This window comes from Pygoscelis adeliae, unplaced genomic scaffold (assembly GCF_000699105.1).
Source record: "Pygoscelis adeliae isolate BGI_AS28 unplaced genomic scaffold, ASM69910v1 Scaffold113, whole genome shotgun sequence".
NCBI lineage: Eukaryota > Metazoa > Chordata > Aves > Sphenisciformes > Spheniscidae > Pygoscelis > Pygoscelis adeliae.
This window is the reverse complement of record NW_008825108.1, coordinates 4,475,030-4,488,179: the sequence shown is the minus strand read 5'-3', so window position 1 is coordinate 4,488,179 and position 13,150 is coordinate 4,475,030. Positions and strand designations below refer to the sequence as shown.

Genomic DNA, 13,150 nt, shown 5'->3' with positions numbered 1-13,150 from the left:
TAAAGACTGAGGCAAAGAAGGCATTAAGTACCTCAGCCTTTTCCTCATCCTCGGTGACAATGTTCCCCCTGCATCCAATAAAGGATGGAGATTCTCCTTGGCTCTCTTTTTGTCATTAATATATTTGTAAAAACACTTTTTGTTGTCTCTAATGACAGCGGCCAGATTGCGTTCTAGCTGGGCTTTTGCCTTTCTCATTTCCTCTCTGCATGACCTAACGAGATATGCAAATACTGAATCATGCAATATCAAATTTCAAGGTTCTTCATCATTGTAAATAATCTTAAATTCAAGGCTTAGCCTTAGATGGGCAAGACTTCTATTGTTCAGTCCTAAAAAGAGTAAAAATTACGTCTATGTAAGAAATTAAAGAAACATATTGGGTCCGTCCATATAACAGAAGTTTTAATTTCCCTCTACGCATGCTAGTGAGGTCATACTTGTTCCCAGTTTTCAGGGCTCCCTCCTTCCCAAGATCAATACAGACAAAAGGAATTGGGAAAGGATCTAACAGAGGATTGGAGCCAAAGCAACTGAAAGGAGAGGCTAAGGGAGCTTGGCTTTGCTTAGTTTGCAGAAGCAGCAGCTATGAGGCATTCTGAAAACATCCTACAACCAAAGAGAAGTTACAAAGAAGGCAGAACCAAACTTTTCTTTACAGTGGCCAACAGTGTAACAGGAGGCCAAGGTTACAAACTGAGCCTTGGGAGGCTCGGTATGGATAATAGGAAGAACTTCTTTACAAGGAGATTAGTGTATCACAGGAAGATGTTGCCTAGAGATGCTGTAGAAGCTCCAGCCTTGGAGCTTGAAGACTCAGCCAAAGCCATGGCTGACCCGATCTAATACCCACAGCAGAGCCCACACAGCTTACAAAGCCAGTTCTCATCACATACTCCATTTCGGGTTTAGGAGGGAAAACAGCCTGTTTACTCTAGAAACAAGTCAGAGTTAGAGCTGATGGAATCATGGACTCCATGGATCATGGAATACAGGCTCAGGTACAAGCTACAGATGAAATGTAACGCTATACCCAGCTTCACACAAGTCACTCAGTTAATCTTAGTTGTATGTATATATTTGTATTTATTATTCATAATTTGCATTCTCATTTATGTACATTACTGCATAAAATACAAGTATTGCAGATAATATTAAAAAAATGGTCACTGGATTGCTCATTTCAGCTCTCCTTGAAACAAATCTTTGAACTCCCATGACTTCAATGGGTGCAATTACATACTAGGACATACATCAAAGGCTTCTGTTGAACATCTGGGAAGTCATTCTACGACTCTAGACAGTTAACAGCATAATATCAGCCAAAATACTTACAGCTTCCGATTTCCTTATACTGTGCCGCATATTATAGGGTTTGCTTGTGTAACATTGTTGCAGGAGAGCTTTCTCATCAAGAGCTGTAAGATGGTCATTATGTCCATCTTCAAGCTGTGTACCCTATACAAAAATACAATTAATTTAATTTGATTTATGAAAAGAATGTAAGAACAACAAGCAAACAAAATCCCTCCACACAACATTTTCCTCAACAATTTATTTAAAAGTCTTTTTCTTTCTTTCTTCATTTTTTAAAGTGTCTACTTCTTCTACTTCACGCTAATTAGAAAAAATAATTTTTTTAAGCCTAGCTTTCTACAGAAACTGAACTTACAAATCTTGCTCTCTAGTCTTTCCTTATAGCTTTTGAATACTTACCAGCTTTCAACCATATTGAAATAAAAAAAAAAAATCTCAGAAATACTGTGTTCCTGCAAGCTTTATGAAATAGCAGCAGCAAGTCAGAGAAGGCAGACTGTTAGTACCTCTCTGAAGAAGACGAGCTCATCTTTTCTCTGTTCTGTTCAAGAACAGCCAGGAGACAGCAGCGGATTTGCCATTATGCATATAGCTCAAAGTTCACCATTGCAGAGATGCTGCTTTTTGACCAGCAAAGAAGTTAAATACAGTCTAGACAGGGAAAAGCCAAAGCATACTGTTGAACTGGGTCTAACATACTTGTAAATCAGTCTGAGGGTATTACGGAAATATCTTCTACATGGAGGATATGAAGAAAACTGACAAAGGAGACTGTGTTTACAGAAGTCAGGAAGGAGAGAACATGGGAAAGAAATCAAAAGAGTAGGTTTTGTTAGCTATGCTCCTCTAGGAGCAGCTTCTTTTCAGAGAAGAAAAGTTATTACAAGCTCCACTAATCAGATAAAATAATAAGTATCTTGAAATCTAAAGAGGTTTTGATTTATTAATTTAATCAGGTAGTGATAATATCTAACACAGAAAATTGTTCTGCTAGACATATTAAAATCTGTCATAAGAACTGACACACATGGCTTCTAATGCTTAGCAAGTATCTTTCTGGAACCCAAAAATCACCAGAATAAGCCAGTCCTGCTCTTTCTCTCCCAGTATACACTTGCCACCTATTTCTTCAGTTTCAGATTAACTCAGCTGCTCCTGTAAATACCCTTTTGATGAGCTTGCAGTACAGCATATAAAGGAGTCACTCCTTGGAAAACAGATGTCATGATGGTGTCAGACTGGTACATAAGAGTAGAATAATTAAAAAAAAAAAAGTAATACTACAGGAAATCCCCAGAACTGACAATCTTAACTGCCACCAAACATAAAACTAAACTTAACAAAATAATAGAATTGTTTTTTCACTCAACTGTTTCACTCACAGAATGTTTACTTATAGGTACTTGCAGGTTCTCCAAGTTTTATCTGAACACTACAAGCGTGACTGTAAGAGGAGAAAACCTCTTTAAAACTATCAACAATATGTGTAAAACAGTAACAACAATATGTGAAACATAATCTTTGTCTTATGTAAGACGTTCCCTTTTCGTTCTACTGAACATTAAGCAAGTAAAATCAGTAAACTCATTGTTATTCATGACAAACCTTTTCTCTGAAAAGCAATGAGCACAATATGTTCCCTCAACATCTGCATACTTTACTTTTCATTAAGATTCTTAAATGGTCACCTACCCTCAGCACAATCTAGCATTCAACCAGTCCTCACAGCTGTTGCTTACTTGTGTCTCCTGTTTCCTTACACCTACAATGATGTATCTTGCTCTGTGCAACAACCCTTCTCCACTATCTCTTCCAGAACAAGAGGAAAGTTGGGTTTTTTCACCCCTTTGTTTTCCAGTTTCTCTCCACTGATCTTCCTTTGTTTTCATCTTAGGTTTAATTTAAAATCACGAAAGAAACCTGGCAGAATTAATATAGCTTGCAGTCCAACTTTGCAGTCCAACTCTACTGGATCTTATACAACGTCAAAGCAAAAAGTAAGATAATAGCTTTCATTATTTTAACCCCATATTCCCTTCCATTTTCAGTGTTAATAGTTCTCTAAGGTATAGATTACATTTTTCACTTTTCCTTTTTTAAGTCCTATATACAGTCATAATTAAATAGAATAATAATTAATATACTTCTATATTTAAAAAATAAAAAAGCTTGACTGCATTTCTATATTTGGAAATAACATTTTACCAAGATCTTCCTGCTGTCTCTCATCTTCTTAGGCTGCAAACTCCTTCCTATCAGCCATGCTAATCTTCATGCTCAGGCTAGAGGTGCACTATGAGGGCAAACATTACATTTCTTACCAAAGAATACAAGCATACTTAGATTCTCAGAGCACCTCAGTTTCTCACTCTGGAACAACTGAAACAAGCTTCCTATATTTTATTTCCTACTCAACATTAGACGCTGAAATTACACATATTTTTATTTCTTTACAATAAAAACATGGAAGAAATTAATTACACACACATGCAAACCTCTCCAAATACCAGCATATATTTTATTTCTAAAAATGCAATTACTTCTTTGCCAGCTACCTTTATTGAAGCTTCTGGACACTGGAGGTGGTCTTTTCTCTTTTCTGCAATTCTCTGAGAATACTGCTTATATTCTTCCTTCATATCTGCTTCATACTGACGATACTTCAGCTTATATCTGTCTGTTGGGGATAGCAGATTTTCTGGTACTGTCTTCTGCTCCAAAACAGAATGCTAAAGCAAAGAAAAATCAATATAAAAGCCTCTGGCTGAGCTATTGAATGAGAACAGCATTATCATATTCCCATCCAGCATAACTCCTTCTGAAACTCCTTGACACTATGCTTCACATTAAGAAAAAATGCAAATATGACTGCATATTCAGGTTTAATTTTCATTGAGTTCTTAATATTCTGCCATTTTTTAATCTAAAAAGTACACAGCCAAATGGTTTTACATCACTTTTAAAGAGAGAAGCCAAAATTCAGTGGTTCTGTCCTATAAGATAATGTTACAGATCACTAAAATGGGAATTCTGACATTTGATTTTGGGTGGCTGAAAATGGACTGATGGATTTTTTCAATCAGAAGTTCTGATATTCTTGGATGGCAGATGAGTATTAGTATTGGGATTTCCTTCCCCAGAACAACATCATCTGAAAAGGCTGTGAAGCCAGCTAAGTACCTTCCTAACTTTACGTCCTCTTCAGTGCTCTACACAATTGAGGCTGGATCAGTAGAAACAGCAGCAATGACAGAAGGCCAAGACTCCATTCTTCCTTCTCTCCCTGAATAACTACCACCTTCAATGTTTAAGTGATATTCCTTCAACGCTAACAAAATTGAGACGGCCTTATCTAGCATCTCCACTTGACACATCTCATCTTGCAACTGTAGTGTAACAGTCCTGTTCTAGAAAACCATTTCTCAAAAACCCAGAAGATTTATGTTCTTGAAAGGGCAGCTTTCTCTTTCAAAAGAGGATCCACATCCCTTCACTGGTTAATTCCTGAAGGATAAGACTATATTTAAATTATTCTTCCAAAAGTGACCTATTTTGGGACGATTTACTTACACAGTCTGTTACTGAAGAAGCTGGAATATATCTTGCTAAAGGAATGCTCAGTCAGGGCCCCAGAAGCAAGCAGTGCAGAAATAAAGGCCGCTCAGAGGAATACATTAAAATATTTTAGAACTGCTTGAAAATCTCCACAAAAAAGAAGGGGGGGGGGGGGGGAGGCAAAAAGAGAGAGAGAGAGGGAGAGCAAAAGAGTGTAAGTGAACATAAGATACATTCCTGCACATTCAGCACTTCAGTATTTAAGACATAATGAAGGCAGAAAGGAAGCAACAAGAGATAAAGGAAAGCAGAGAAGAAAGGGAGAAAGACCCTGGGAAACAGACAAAGCCATACCAACCTTCCGTTAGCCTTCCTGCAGCTAGACAGAATTATATGTATGAACTTTATATTTTAAAAAAAAGGTAAAGCAAGTGGTGAAATTATAGGCATCCAGACCTAGAAAGAGTATAGCAACTCAAGTATGTTTGCACTGCACACTTACAAAGCAGTACAGAGGAAAATAACCTATCCGTAGTTACATGTTTACAGTTACATCTTAAGACATGCATAAATACTTACATTGGGCACATAGATATTCTGAGAAGTAGTGCATTCTTAGTCCATTATTTAAAAAAAAAAAAAAACACTTAACCATTTCAGTTTTTATCTAAAGGCATTTTTTTTTCAAGTTAAGAAAACATTTGGTTATATAGGGAAACATATAAAATGATGATCTTGGCAGGTTCACCTTGAGCTCCAGCCAATTTGGAGTCCTGCCACACAAGTTGCTATCTAATTCGTTTCAAGGGGCACAGGTTATGTACAAATTAACTAATAATTGTTTTTCCCACTAGCTACACTTCTGTTTTAAACACACTCATTAGAGTATTTCTTAGGTTTACATAAGTTAAATATTTTTGAAATAATGGATTTTTAAACAGTATATTTTCCCATTCTTCCAAAAAGAGGTAACATTGATAAGTTAGGATATTTCCTGCACCCTGACCAAATAAAAGCGTACTACTACTAGTAAGATTTTTACAATGATAATGTCTGGTGCACGATTATGACAGAAAATAATCATGTAGGTAGCATTCTTCCTGAATTAGTTTAAAGTTCTAGATATCTAGTCTTTCGAATATATAGGCACTACAAACAGAAGACTACTGTTTGCAGTACTTCAGCATTTTCCCTTTAATTATCACATTTGAAACACTCAAAATACTGATGGAATGATAGGAGATTAAAAATAGTCTCTCCAATAAGCTAGTTCCTGTCACACAAGAGAAGCTAAAACATATTGCATTTTCAGATCATATACCTCAGTACTCTACTACTGAACTGCTTATGTTATTTTGTCAGTGTGTATTTTTTCAGCTACTTTACCTCTATTTTCTTCTGACAAGATTTTCTAGACACCTGTTTAAACTAAAGGAAAAGAGAAATTAAATATGTATCATGATCAAATAAATTGTCACGTTCATTTGTTCAAATTTAATTCAGATATAAGACTTCAATGGAAAACTTTTCCTGCATTCAGGGAACTGTAATAACTGAGTAATTAATTCTTAAAATTGTTATAGTGGATATTGATCCTGAACAGTGCTGTACTGTACTATAAATCAGAATGTTAGCATCTGGACTACCGATTTTCCTTATAAAGCACCTAAGATTAGCGGTGATTAAGTTTCTCAGTCATCCAGGGGAAAAAAATGCTGATATGTGATCAGGAAATTTTAATAAAAGTGTTCTGATAAATTGAACATAATTCCAAAGCTAACATCACGGTTCTGTTTTGAAGACAAGAGACTTAAGAAAAACCCTATGAAATGGCTGCACGTAACTCCAAAAGTTTCCTTTTCACCAAAAGTAACTATTCTTCCATAGAAATAACACTAACTGTTTGTAAACTCGGGTTTTGTCTTCAATCATACACTTCCTGGCTACTATCGATCTTATCTTTATTAGTTTTGTAAGTTCCACTTTGTTTAGAAAGATAAACCAAAGTTACAAGCTACCTCAAAAGTATTACATTTTTCAGGTGCTTTGACAAATTGTTAATAAAGCTAACTATTAATACATCCCTTCAAAAATGAGTACAATGAAAAGGATGACTGTATCAACCAACAAAGAAGAGCTAAGGTATATAAGAAAATAGGATTTTTGAAATATTCTAGAGGCTTCTCAGTAAAAAGTTGCGGTGGGTGACCCGGGCTGGATGCCAGGTGCCCACCAAGCCGCTCTATCACTCCCCTCCTCAGCTGGACAGGGGAGAGAAAATGTAACGAAAGGCTCATGGGTCAAGATAAGCACAGGGAGATCACAGCAATTACCATCACAGGCAAAACAGACTTAACTTGGGAAAATTAATTTAATTTATTACAAATCAAAACCAGAGTAGGATAATAAGAAAATAAAAACTAAGTCTTAAAACACCTTCCCCCCACCCCTCCTTTCTTCCCAGGCTCAATTTCACTCCCGATTTTCTCTACCTCCTCCCCCCAAGTGCTGCAGGGGGACGGGGAATGGGGGTTGCGGTCAGTTCTTCACATGTTGTCTCTGCCGCTCCTTCCTCCTTAGGGGGAGGACTCCTCACACTCTTCCCCTGATCCAGCGTGGGGTCCCTCCCACGGGAGACAGTCCTCCACGAACTTCTCCAATGTGAGTCCTTCTCACGGGCTACAGTTCTTCACGAACTGCTCCAGCGTGGGTCCCTTCTACGGGGTGCAGTCCTTCAGGAACAGACTGCTCCAGTGTGGGTCCCCCACAAGGTCACAGCTCCTGCCAGCAAACCTGCTCCAGCGTGGGCTCCTCTCTCTCCATGGGGCCAACAGGTCCTTCCAGAAGCCTGCTCCAGCACGGGCTTCCCACAGGGTCACAGCCTCCTTCGGGCACCCACCTGCTCTGGCATAGGGTCCTCCACGGGCTGCAGGTGGATATCTGCTCCACCGTGGACCTCCATGGGCTGCAGGGGGACAGCCTGCCTCACCATGGTCTTCACCACGAGCTGCAGGGAAATCTCTGCTCTGGCGCCTGGAGCACCTCCTCCCCCTCCTTCTTCACGGACCTTGGTGTCTGCAGAGTTGTTTCTCTCACATATTCTCACTCTTCTCTCCAGCTGCAGTTGTTCCGCCACAGTTTGTTTTGTTTCCCCGCTTCTTAAATCTGTTATCACAGAGGGGCTACCACCGTCACTGATGGGCTCAGCCTTGGCCAGCGGTGTGTGTGTCTTGGAGCCGGCTGGCATTGGCTTTATTGGACATAGGGGAAGCTTCTAGCAGCTTCTCATAGAAGTCACCCCTGTATCCACCCCACTACCAAAACCTTGCCACACAAACCCAATACAAAAGTCAAATGCCAAAAATATTTTGGACCAATAGCACTTGTATCTTCAAGTTTAACCAAAAGAAAAAAAGAGAACTTGTATAACAAAGCTAAGTATGCTTTTCTAAATTACTGCTAAAGGGGCATATTTTAAAGATATTTCTAGTGACAGACTGACCTGTTGAGCCTGATGATACTGTGCATATGGCGTTTGTAATGATGTTCCCCAATCTGAAGATGAATCTAGAGGGCATGTATGAGGATAACTTCCACTGTATGGTATGTAAGAGTCCCCATCCTAAAATTACAGGAAAAAAAAGAAAAAAAAAGGACAAGCAATCGTAATTGTTTTATACTCAGAGTGATATTTTTATAAACTCCTGCAACACATGAATTCCAAAAACTATTCAAGACAGAATTAATTTATAATTACCTCTTCATCAGAATCTTCCAGCCTCCCTAGATCTAGGCATGGCACCCTGCAGGAAGTTAAAACGATTTTAATAGCAATATGTTCTCTTATTTTGCAATCACAGTAAAAGCAAACTGCCTATTAGTTGTTGTTATTACTAGCTCCTTCACAAAAATTTCCCTGCTATGAACAGTTTCACTCCAACTGGAGATGGCCTACTTGGCAAATCCCTATTAGCCCCTCTTGCTTCAGCCTCAGGAACTGGCCAGTGAGCTTTTCCTCTTCCCCAGTTGCAGAGTACCCTGGCAGCCAAAAAGGGCCCCTGCAAGGCCCTTCTTCACTCCCAGTAAGGCCATCCTGGCTTCTCTCCACTCCTCAACAGGAGCTGCTGCAACAAGATCATAAATCAGGGATTCCTTATTCCCATCTTCTACAGCAGGCCTGTGTCAACATCCCTCTATAATCAGTCACCAGAGAAGCAACAGGGAAGCAACAGCTCCTTGGGATGCAAACCTTCCAAACTTTTTGGAAGAGATTAACACAGTGGAAGCCAACTAGACTTCAGTATTTTATTCTGCTTAAAGAAATGAAAACATCTCCAGTTCATCAAAGCATCTCTGTGCCTTCTGCCTTTACGCCAGGTATACTCCGGAGCACCACGATTACGTATTTTTTGTATTTTACCACCAATATTTCCAAACAACCCTATTATAACAAGATTACTTCTTGGAATAAGAGAGCTCCTTAATTTCCAGTGTTTTTTCATTAGAGAATGACTGACAGTACACAGAAATTGAATTTCTTTGACTTTGATATGAACAATCCAAGGTCATGGTCACACATACTTGTAAAATAACGTAGAAAGATACATTGGCTGTAAGGCATTTCAGTAAACAAAAAACCCTGAACTGTCAAACATGGTTCTTGGAATAGCAGATGTTGCTTATCTGCTGAAGTCACTATAAGGTTTTAAAATTTATAAGCACTGTACAAAATTTCCCATTGCTTGTAAAAACTCTTCACAACAGTTTCTCTGTAATTTTTACTGTAATACCTGCAAAGAAGGCCAATAGTTAAAAAATGCATTTCTCTTTTGGCAGACTATTATATTAAAAATATTCAAGAAAGACCAGGCATAAATATGAAAGCTCTGAGTACAACTCTACTGCTAAGCTCAACCAAATGTAAATCAACTTAATTCCAATGTAAATAATGCATCAAATATTCTACTCTAAATATAAGTCATAGAAAACAAACCTATGATGATAAATTTCATGGAACACTGAGTTGCATATCAATACAAATGCAAATGCATTGTGTTAATAACGCACAATTAAACAAACTGATCAGAAATAGAAGCAGACTTACTCTGGCGGGCGAGGACCATGAGTAGCCCGTGTATCTGGTCTCCAGCCCTAGAAGAATGATGCATTATTACATAGCTACAGGGATCAGGATTAAAATACATAGTTCTCTCTTTCAACTTCCCCTGGAATATTTAAAATCAATGCCTCAAAAGTATCCGTCTGACATTTGATTGAGATGCTACTAACAAAAGGACAAAACAAAAACTTTTCATTGAAAGTTGATTCTTACAGGTCGTGAGACTAAAAGACTGAATATTCATCGTGACAGAAAGATTTCCAGCCATTAAGAATCCAGAATCCAGATAGTATCCACATCAGCTATTAATAACGCATTAAAAATAATCCATGTTTCTGTACAATCACTGCTCACAAGGTTTTAGGTCATATCGTCCTTGTTGGTTGGGAACCAACTCCTCAGCCAACTCTTAAACCAAAACCACAATACCGACAGCCAGCTGGCTCACATGGAACTAGCTCAGACCCCAAAGCAGCCTTGATATTTGGTGTAAATGTATCATCTCAGCTTTAGTATAGCAGCACATGATGATGACTAGGCAGCTTGTGTACTCACACTGTTTAGTTTGCGTGGCTGTGTACCACACAGATCTCCAAACTCAACTGAGCAAGAACACAGCAAGAAGAAAAGACTTGAGCCAAAGCTCCATCTGCCTCTCTATGGCTTTCTGAAAACAGCCAACAGCAAATCCCTAAGGAAGACTGTATGACTGAGGCAAGCACATAGTAACAATTCCCCCAACTGGCCTCCCGGTCTGAAAAAAATGTGGATGCTCTGAACCAGGGCCAGCATCTTTCTTTTCACACTCTTCGCTCAGAGATCTCAGCATCACAGTCTGAATTGAGCAGACATCCTATTTCCAGCGGCGGCCTAACACCTTTCATGATTTGAGAGCAGTCACAAAACCACAACTCCTTTTCTGCCACACCCCCTTGTAGCCTGCTCCTGAAAAAGAAGTTCACAGTTCAGCAACACTACCCTCTACTGCCTTCAAAAAAGGGTAATCAGCTTTAATAAAAGAAAAAAGTTTCTCACCAGGAAGGTCTCATATAATAAACACCACCACCTTGTGGTCAAATATGTAAAAAACCGTTAAGAGATCTAACACAATTTAGTCTTACTCTTAAGACTAAATGCAATGCATTAAATCACAAGTGTATAATTTTTCTGTAACATTTCAACTGTGATAAGATAAAGAACATACCACATGCTAGATGTTAAAGTCTTAATGTAATTCCTTTTCCAGAAGTCATTGAATCAGGAAGAAAGGAAACAAAAATCATCCTGAAGACTGTCTACATTTACGGAGTGAAGCACATAGTTTCAACCTAATTTTAATCTATGATATATTTTTGCAAGCCACCAAGAATCAGATGGACTAGGGAGTCTAAATTTAGAAACTGAGGGGGATGAGAAAGAGAAGAAAAAAAGGGGTGAGAGATTAGAGAAAAATGGGCATTTTTTTTTCTTTTACAACCTACACTAAATGCCCCAAATGTTGTTGTTGTATACAGGTATTTCATTCTCAAAAGACTGGTTAAAAGGTAACATTATAAAATTGATATGCTATCATTCACAAAAGGTCCTTTTCATTCCAAATCAAACAAAAAAGGAAAACAGCAACTTGGCAGACAAACTCCAAGAATTCCTAATGCGGTCATCCAACAAGTAAGGAAGTTAAATGCGTGCTTGGGGGCTGAGGGAAGATTACCAATTAACTTTACTTCGCAGGCACAAAGTCCACAGTATCTGTGAGAAAAATCAACTGTTATTAAAAATATTAATATTTACCTTAGCTATAATAAAAACAATGGCCATCAGCATTCAAGATCATATTTGCAGTAATCAGGTTTTCAAAAGTTAGCCTGAAAGTTTCTGCTACAGTGATCTTGTGAGGGTTGCACACCTAACTTACCTCGAAATGTAGAAATGTAAAAACCTTCTGAAGTATGATTAAAATATTTCTTAAAATGTCAAAGTAAGGAAGGAAGACAACCACAAGCCTTCCATTAACAAACCTGACGTTTCTTCCCCCTCGATGACAGCTGAGTCTGCCTTCGAGAAGATGCAGCAACTCCTCTAACTTCCAAATCCATGCAAATTCAATGACAGCCTTCAGAATAAACTGAAAACCAGAAAAAGCTACTGAGAAAATCATGTATTTTTATATAAGTACTTCTGCAAATAAACATTACTGCATTAGAAAGAATGTGTCTATCACCAGTAATTTGGGTATTGTCTTCAGCAAGCTATGAAATGTTGCTGGCTTCCCTTTTTCAGCACCTCCTAATTATAGTCTTTCCTAATGCTTAACCAGATTCCCGTTCAAATTTACGTCTTTGCCTCAAATTAGCTCCCTCTGTGCCTTACACTTCTCTTGGTACCTTCTCATACCAGCACTAATGACTTGCTACCCCTTGACAACATCAAACGTTTTTTACTCTTCACTTACAGCTGCTGCCTGGCTCTCAACCGCACCATGCCCTGTGACCAGGTATTTTCAGGAAGACCCTCCTGGCACACAGCCGACCTCCGAGAGCTCCAGAGTGACGTTTTATCAGTACGCTATCTCCTGCTCTGCTGGTTTCTCCTTCCACCCAGCCAGTTTTGAACCAAAAGCCTATAATTTATTTCCCAGAAATCAGATGCTCCATTTTCAAATCACCGTCCACAGCAGCTGACCCCATTTGTACCTACTGAGCAGGTTTTAACTCCCAAGCGTCCTCTCCTTTGCCAAGCAGAAGCACAGCTGCAGGGCCTACTCGGAGACGGCCCCACAGCTGCTGACCGACAGGACAGCCTTCCAGCCATACCCCCTTTCCCAGAGCGCTTAAAATGAAGAGCCGCGGTCTTCGCACGACCTCAAGGCTCTCACTGAAATGCATCATCCTCCCAATTGAAGGCACAGGGGGAAGAGAGCGTTGTTGCATTTAACGGTTAACACACAGAGACAACGTCATCACAAAGAGCAATGCTGTAAGAGGTGAAATACACATTGTGGGTTGAGACAGCTCCACGGAAAGGATGTATTTTCCCGGGAGCGCACTGGGGCAGGCCCCAGGGCCCAGGAGAGGCCCGGGGCCCCGGTAGGGCAGGGCAGGGCAGGGCGCCGGCCGGGTCCCGGAGGGGCCTCACCGGAGCGGTCTCACCCACGGGGCG

General features: G+C 39.3%; 2 protein-coding genes across 2 annotated transcripts in view; both read right to left on the bottom strand.

Annotated features, from left to right (window-relative positions):
- LOC103919942 (calcyphosin-2-like) overlaps window positions 1-1,399 on the bottom strand; it is a 20,535-nt gene extending 19,136 nt beyond the window's left edge. The window contains exon 1 of the mRNA XM_009327543.1: window positions 1,336-1,399. Within this exon, the coding sequence (XP_009325818.1) occupies window positions 1,336-1,365 (30 nt within the window). The 5' untranslated portion in view covers window positions 1,366-1,399. The remainder of the gene's footprint in view (window positions 1-1,335) is intronic.
- Window positions 1,400-3,794: 2,395 nt separating this feature from the next.
- Window positions 3,795-10,235, bottom strand: LOC103920028 (calcyphosin-2-like). The gene is made up of 4 exons (XM_009327661.1): window positions 10,205-10,235; window positions 9,977-10,023; window positions 8,375-8,494; window positions 3,795-4,046 (listed from the first exon to the last, which is right to left on the bottom strand). Exons 1-4 carry the CDS (start codon window positions 10,233-10,235, stop codon window positions 3,795-3,797), a joined length of 450 nt encoding a protein of 149 aa, XP_009325936.1.
- Between the last annotated feature and the right edge of the window lie 2,915 nt (window positions 10,236-13,150).